Source organism: Mesitornis unicolor, unplaced genomic scaffold (genome assembly GCF_000695765.1).
Source record: "Mesitornis unicolor isolate BGI_N332 unplaced genomic scaffold, ASM69576v1 scaffold37936, whole genome shotgun sequence".
Taxonomy (NCBI): domain Eukaryota; kingdom Metazoa; phylum Chordata; class Aves; order Mesitornithiformes; family Mesitornithidae; genus Mesitornis; species Mesitornis unicolor.
In genome coordinates this window covers 4,661-12,744 of record NW_010192366.1, presented here as the reverse complement: position 1 = coordinate 12,744, position 8,084 = coordinate 4,661, and the positions used below count along the sequence as shown (strand labels likewise).

General features: G+C 45.7%; 1 protein-coding gene across 1 annotated transcript in view; it reads right to left on the bottom strand.

Annotated features, from left to right (window-relative positions):
* The window catches only part of ACTR1A (ARP1 actin-related protein 1 homolog A, centractin alpha (yeast)), a gene marked incomplete at its 5' end in the record, with an annotated part of 10,187 nt that extends 2,609 nt beyond the window's left edge, over positions 1-7,578 (bottom strand). Inside the window, 7 exons of the mRNA XM_010187065.1 lie at positions 282-456; positions 1,200-1,292; positions 4,444-4,660; positions 4,987-5,111; positions 5,898-6,023; positions 6,587-6,662; positions 7,479-7,578. Coding sequence (XP_010185367.1) covers positions 282-456; positions 1,200-1,292; positions 4,444-4,660; positions 4,987-5,111; positions 5,898-6,023; positions 6,587-6,662; positions 7,479-7,578 — 912 coding nt within the window. The remainder of the gene's footprint in view (positions 1-281; positions 457-1,199; positions 1,293-4,443; positions 4,661-4,986; positions 5,112-5,897; positions 6,024-6,586; positions 6,663-7,478) is intronic.
* Positions 7,579-8,084: the final 506 nt, after the last annotated feature.

Here is an 8,084-nt window from a genome sequence, read left to right as displayed (position 1 = left end):
AGGCAGGAATGAGCATACCTATTCAGTCCTGACACAGGCAGATAGGAGTTAAACAACAAAAGCCCAGGAAGTGGTGCACAAAAGTGATGCCTTGCATACCCAGAAGGGTATGACTGGGACTCAGAAAATTAGACTGTAAACCCCCCCTGAGACAGCAGAGTTCCCACAGCCCTCACCCCACTGGACAAGCTGGGTGATCTAGGTTATCATCCCAGTTTCACATGGGAAGGAAGCAAGAGATTGGGTATGTCACAGCCCACTAAAAGAGGAGAGGCAGGAACCTTTGAAAAGCGTGGAGCCTCCAGACAGCACAATGTTGGAGAACAGCGTTCGCCTCAGGTCCATGTCTGATTTTTGAATGGCAAAAACGAGCACCTCGTGGAGTCCTTCACATTCCTCCCCTATCAGGTCTGGCCGGAACAGGAGCTCTGGAGCTCGAAAACGGGCAGCGCCAATCTGCAAGGAGAGAAGTTAGCACAGAGGGAAAGACGGAGCAGTGTGGCTCTGTTCACTGTCTAGGGTTTGGGCCTGCCTGTCTTCAGTGAAACTTCAGAGTAACAGAGTTTCCTGGACATTCATGCTGCAAAACTAGCTCCCAAGTGAATGCTAATTTGGTTGTCTGCTCCTAGAAGAGGCGCTATTTCCGTTTTGCAGATGAAAGAGATGAAGAAACTTGCTCAGCCCCATATCCCAGCTCACAGCAGAAAAGGGAGCAGATCCACCCTTAGTGCTGAAGGTAAGACAGACCTGTATTTCCTCTCCTTCAACCATTCTATAGAGGGCTCGGTCTTTTGAGGACTATTCCTAACTCAGTCTTCAAAGCAACTGTTTCTGCACCTCCAGGCAGGACAAAAACCACATACAAAACCAACTGGTGAATTTAGTGATAACTACTCACACTCCATACCTGATCTGCATGAAGATTTTGCTAGATCAGCACCTGCACTCAAACAGCTCAGTGTCCCCATGGTCACAATGTATCCTAACCCAGGACTTCCAGTAGAAGTTGTGAAGTTTCTAATCATGTTTTCTTCCTGTAAAAATTCTAGTGCCCAGTCAACAGCCTGGGATGAATTCTAGTGTTTTAAAATTATCCCCTCCCACCTAACACTGCATTACATTTCCCATCACGAGGCAGATGGCTATTCTGGAAACCCTGTGCTTAACATTAGGCCACTCCAAGAGTGGCCCTTCCAAACCTCAATAGTGCTTCCATCAGGCAGGTAGTACTGAGCCTTCTCGGTTTCCAGAGTCTCATCCTTCTGGGGGTTTATTGACAGGTAGCAGGCACGCTGGAGAGGAAGCAGAGTCAGGGAGAGGGAGGTGAGAAGGGTAAACCCAAATGCCTCTGATAAAATACTTTTCTCACTTACAGTCAAAATCCGTGTATCCCTTGGAGAAACCAATTTCAAGAATATTTTGTGCTGGGGAGTAAACCTTTTGGGTTCACATCAGGTAAAATACCTATTCATGCTACAGCTCCATGTGATGATTAGAGACATCAAGGATTCTCATGGCCCCTCTAGCTGCTGCTCATGTCTTGCTTCCAGCTCTCTCTTACTGCTTAGAAGTTACCTCCATCTAGTACAGATGTAGGACTTCCAACCTACTGTAGGGCAAAGTAAAACATGCACCTGAAACACCTTTAATGACATTAACCTGTATAAATATGGGCTCAGGTAACTTTGCAATAGATGAGAAGTGGGAAGAAAGTCCATTATTACATTCCAACAGGGTAAACAATTACCAATAGCTAACAGCAAAAATTTCTTAATATGATCTAAGCTGTTCACTTCCCATTGACCACCTACATTTTAAGTTACAAGAAACAAAATACTTAAGACTTTTCAGACCGCTCCAGCACCCCATATTTTTTATTCCACAGTAAGCTTTGCTATTCAAAATTGTTACCATTTGGGGATTTAAAAAAATATCTAAACAGAATCACAGAAATGTTTAGGTTGGAGGGGCCTCTTAAGATAATCTTGTCCAACCTCCCCTACTCAGGCAGGGTCAGCTAAAGCAGGCTGCCCCTAACCATGTCCAGCCATGTCTGGAGTACCTCCACTGATGGAGAATCTACAAACCTCTCTTGGCAACTCGTTCCAGTGTTTGACCACCCTCACCGTAAACCAAGAGACAGAGAACGATGTTTGCACTGAAGTAGGTGTTAAGGGTTCCCTTTTTAAGGTAATTTCTCCTCTAGACATTTCACCATCCCCAAATTTCTTTCCTAACACTTTTCCCCTTTAAAAAAACCTAAAAAATTGTGAGTCAGCCAGACTCCAACAGATCACAAGCAGCTTTTGGGACTGAGAAACTCCCACGTCCAGGATCACAGATTTGTGCTTGCCATGGTGCATTCAGGCTGCATATCCAAACTTCTGAGGCAAGAAAGCTGCAAACACAAAAAGCCATGCTCAACCCCTCAGATTTGAAAATCAAATCACAAATAGTACCAGCACCAATAGAAATCTCGCTCCAAGTTCCAGGTCCAAACATCCTAGAAATCTGCAACACTTTCCCCAGCTAAAATTAATCTTAAAGTACAGCAAAAGGTATAGGTTGGAAAGCAAACATCAGGTTGTTTCCTCTCTGCTTCAGCAGTATCACTAGTGAGGGTAGTCAGCATCCTCAAAGCAGGATCTGGCTCACTTTCCCCTGCTCTTTGTTCCCCTAAACATATAGTCCAGAGAAAAGACTGTACTCATACAATGTTGTGTTTAACAGTCAGCACAACATCTCAATAGTTTCATCACCCAAGATGCAAAAGGAGCCTTGGAATTTATGAAGAGTACAAGTCTCTTGCTTAGTCCCATAAGGCCACTGCAACTGATGTTTCGTTCCGAACAGGCTGTTTCTGAAGCAGAGGCCTCCAGCAAGCCCCTGATCCCTAGTTCTTCTGGTCCACAGATGCTGCAGTATTGGCACACGTCAGCATTTTTTCTCCCATTCAGCAGTCAGTGCTTGTAGAACAGAGAGAAGCTACTGGCTTAAAACCTACAACCCCACGAAGTCTCCTGCTGTGGGCAACAGGCAAAGCGCCATTCAGCTGTACCATGACATGAAGCACAAGCGCTGCTCCTGCAGCACTGCCACCCTGAGCTGTGGCCACGCAGAACAAGGAAAATATTTCCATTACGGTCCTTTGCTGGTAGGTCACAGGCTCAAGAATAGCTTATTATTCACACTCTCAAGCCCTGGCATGGGCTGCTGACTCTGCCCAGTGTTATTTGCGGCAATCATAGTTTGTGATGGGGGCCCACAGCACAGCAGCAACTGCCAGGCATCAGCCTGCAGCACATGACAGCCAGTACCCATCTGAGGACTGACCCCACACATTGGAGGCATGGGCATGCACGGAGTCACACAGAGCCCTGCTGAAAACAGAACGCAACCTGTGTGAGCATAGCAATGGCACAAAGCTGCTGTGAGCTGTCACCAGCTCTGAGCTACCATTCTCTGTCCCACCTCTGTCCTCCTCTCTCGGCACAAAACAGAAGCCAAGGTAATTGCTTTTCTAGGGATCTTAATTGTGCGTCTCCAAACTGCCACATAACTCTAAAGTCACCAAACACTGCAGACCCTAAGGAGAGGGGAAGCTTTTGTAAACATGAATGCTGTAAGTGAATTCTTTCAGGGGATGGGGCAAGAGCAGAAGCAACTCTCAATATCCCACCTGTGACCCCTACCTGCCATGTATTTTACACAGACTTATCCTGAAGGGTAAATAAACACTAGCGAAAGATACCATCAGGCCTTGAGAAACTACAACTACAGCACAAATAAATGCAAAACAGACTCTGAACCACCACCCAGTCTTCACCTTCATGTTAACAGCCCCTCAGTAGGGATGAGATGCAACCTTGACTGTAAGTCTTCCAGAATACAAGATGGCTGAAGTTGCAAGGGACCTCTGAAGGTCATCTTGTCCACTTCTGTTGTTCAAGCAGGGTTACCTAGAGTAGACTGCCCGGGACCACGTCCAGATGGCTTCTGAATGTCACCAAGGATGGAGACTCTACAACTTCCTGGACAACGTGTGCCAGTGCTTGGTCACCCTCACAGTAAAAAAATTTATGTTCAGATGGAACCTCCTATGCTTCAGTTTGTGCCTCTTGTCCTGTCACTGGACATCATTGAAGTGAGCCTGGCTCTGTTTTCTTTGCATCCTCCCTTCAGACACATATATATTGATGACATCCTCCCTACCTTCTCTTCTCACAGCTCAACAGTCCCAGCTCTCTCAGCCTTTCCTCATGCGAGAAAGGCTCCAGTCCTTTGATGATCTCAGTGGCCCTGGTCTCCCTCAGGTAGATAAAGAAATGAGGTGCAGAGCTAGGTATGCTGGCATTTCCCACTAGATTTCACAAGTCCTTTGATCAAAAATCCCTTTCCTTTGATCAAAAATCCCTTCTTGGACAAACACAAACACTACATCACCTCCTTGATGGTCTTGACAATCTCAAACTCGGAGGTTGTGTGGAAGTCATAGCCTTCCTTCCGGAGATAGAGACGCAGGAAGCGTGAGACATCACGGCCAGCAATGTCAATCCGCATGATGGAGTGAGGCATGGCAAAGCCTTCATAGATGGGAACCGCATGGGTAACACCATCCCCGGAGTCCAGCACCACTCCTGTAGTCCTCCCAGTGGCGTAGCTAGCAAAGGGGCAAACAATCAAGTCAGAACAAGCAACTCAAAGACACGCCAAGCATGCAGCACATCCAGGCTCAACTCAGGGAGCAGAGATTTCACATGAATAGGAGCTTAAAAATCCCATCCAAAACCTAGTTCTCATCCTAGTTCAGCAAATTCCTGCAAGCTCTTTATTACAGAAATTAAAATTGAGTTTCAGTTCTTACTAGAAAAGGGGATCAGTCAGACATCACTGTAGTCGTACATGTTGTTGTTTTTTTTATTTGTGGAAAAAATTGATTTAATGGCAACATTTCACAAGCACAAATCAAAGACGAAAGACACTTACAGGCTAAGCACAGCTTGCATGGAGATGAACAGTGCTGGCACATTGAACGTCTCAAAAAACACCTCAGCAGCACGCTCTCTGTTCTTGCGTGGGTTTAGGGGTGCTTCTGTCAGCAGCACAGGATGCTGGTAAAGAAAAGAAGGGGCTGTGCTGCAATAACCAGGAGGCAGCTAGACATGTGTTCCTGAAAACTTCTGCTTATTTATTCACCACTGGCACAAGAGGACAGGTAGAAGGGAGTAATTTCAGCTACTGAGCTGTATTTACACTGCAAATAACCTCTAAGTTAGAAGACCAGCAGGGTTCTGGTCTAGTTATGAAGAAGTGTTAAAAAAATCTACTCTCTGAGCCACCCTGCCTCATGAAGGATGAGCAAGACGACTCTCAGTGTCAAAGGTCAGCGAGATTGCCTAAAATACATGGACACTAATAAAGTGTGAAGGCATGTGGTCTTAGCACAGGCAGGGAGAAATATTCCTACTCTGCTTATACAACCTGTTGCTCTCAACCATTTAATATTTTTTCGGTCAGCTCCTTCCAGACCATAGGCTTGTGGTTTTCTCCTTCCTCACTTCAAATCATGTCACTGCTGAGCGGATAGGCCTGATGTGCAGGCAGAACAGAAGTCAGAAGCACTTGACCTAGAGCAGAATCTAATATTAGAGAGAGTGTGAGTAACAAATGCTCAAAGTCAGATTTTCAGTCAGCCCAGAACATTATATCTGGGAAGGAATTATGCTTGGACACCTATTGTGCAGTATCTCCTGAGAGGTGAAAGAGCCTAATTAAACAACAGACATTTAGAAAGAAGAGCAAAGGAAAAGTCCCAAATATTTCCTGGAGTTCAAAGCCTCCTGGTGTTACACACACACTGAATTATGCCTGTGCCATTAAAAAACGAGGTATCTCACCTCTTCTGAGAATGTCTGAAGCTGGTCTTTTGAATACACATACTGCCAAATGCGCTCCATGTCATTCCAGTCCTTCACTATGCCATGCTCCATCGGGTATCGGATTGAAAGAAGACCTCTGTGCTCCTGAGCAAACAGAAAGGACAACAGAGCACATCTGTCAGAGACACAATCAATCACATTGCTGAGCACTATTAATTAATGTCTGACTCACTTTTTTTCATTCCACTAACAACTTATCTCTAGCATGTAGGGCAAAAACTGAACATTAATCACAAACATCTCTCCCAGAGAGGCAAGTCTGGCATTTGCAAAGCACATTCCATCCCAATAGTTTTCAAGCCAACATACAGACAACTATCAAGTGGTATCTTTGTTCTACCAGCTCAGTAGGGTGGTACTGGGGAATGTAGTTCAGAGGGCTCACGAGAAATGTGAGACCATATGACTACATGCTGACAAAGGACAGTGGAAAGCAAGCTTCTTGCCCACACCAGGGAGATAAAATGGAAAGCAAGTAGGGTGTTCACTCCATCTTGGACACGCTGAAAAGTGACAATCTATTCTGCTCCTCAGACCTACATGCTGATACCAAGGACCCACAGCCCTTTCAAACACAGCTGCTACAGTCCCTCCTTACAGCAGCATACCAAGATACATAGAAAAGTGCAGTATACAGGTTTTCTTACCTCTGCCTTTGGACCAATGAAAATGTCCCCTTCTAAAGCACCAGCCATAACACGAGTGTGCTTTGGTCTGCCCACACTAGAACAGAGGCAAGAGTATAAATGCTTTGAGAAAATGAGCTCAGATACACCCAAGGATTAACTACTTTGTATTCCTCTCTGTCCTAACCAGTACCTTCTAAAGTGACAGGCGAGTCTGGGGGCACTACCAGGTGCAGACAGACCCAGGTTTGCTCTGAGCTAATCTCAGAATCAGAGGTAAAGGGAAGAGACTGTAGACAGTTCTGGATTGGCAGGACATAAGCCAGCTGAGTGCAGCCACACTTTCCCTGACAATTCAGGACTTATTTGTTCTAACATCACTCACGGTGAAACATGGCTGAGCAATGGTCTGAGCTGACAGATCCACATGGTGTTGCCTGACCTCAGGTAGGCTTCTCAGATTAGACATTTATAGTCCCATATCCCACCTCAGCATACGGAACACATTGCTCAGAACACAAATACACTCAATAAAAACCCACTCTATTGAAAATAAAAGCCAGTGACTATTCAGAGTTCCTGATCCAGTAGTCCTCCTTCCAGTAAAACTCTCAGAAATCTTCCAAGGAAGTCTGGCAGGAATCAAGACATCAGACCACATACCAAAGAAATACAGAGGCCTTCACACCTCTCATCCCATCTTTGTCTTTTTCCCGATTCTTTTCCTCATATCTCAAGACTAAAGGATCCCACAGCTTTGGCTGGGTGTCAAGCCTGACAAAAGTGATAAGTCATCTTTATGGTATGCCCCTCCTCTGAATCCTCTCCCTTAAAACTGGACCTTCTTCCCCTCTACAGATCAAAGAATAGGTACATGGTACTAAGAACTTACCAAGACCAGCAGAATACTTACTAGTTTGGAAAGCAGTATTTCGGTATTTGATCACCTGCAAAACCTGCTTTAATCACACCCGAACCCTGTGGGAGCAACAGACAAATACATAAGTTTATCACTCATTCAGTCATCTTTGCAAGTTTTAAAGGAGTAGTAAAGCACATCAGCACTGCCAGATTCTCTTTTTTACTACGAATAAAGCTCCCCAGGGATCGATTCTCCAAGGAGGGCTGGGAATGGGAAGGTGCCAGCAGTCCAGCTTGGCCACTAGAGGGGAGTAACTGGCACCCTCCCTGGCAGGGACACATCACACACGGCACAAACACCCGGGAGCATCCAGGAACTGCTCCTGCACACACAAAAGCTGCTCTGTACAGACAAGTGTTTTTCTAACCAATGCTATTGTCAGGGGTGCAGGAAGCTAAAATGCAGCCCTGCAGCCATCGATCTTAAACACTGTCTGGGTGGAGGACAGCACTCGAGAAAGCTGAGTAAGAGCAACTGAACCCCGCCAGTTATAGGGGCCACTGCTAAAAAAGGGAGGATGAGAGCCGTAGGCCTCTCAGAAGCAGGAGATTTAGAGAGGATGGAGGGAGGGTGGATAAAGTCAAGAGAAGAGTGAAG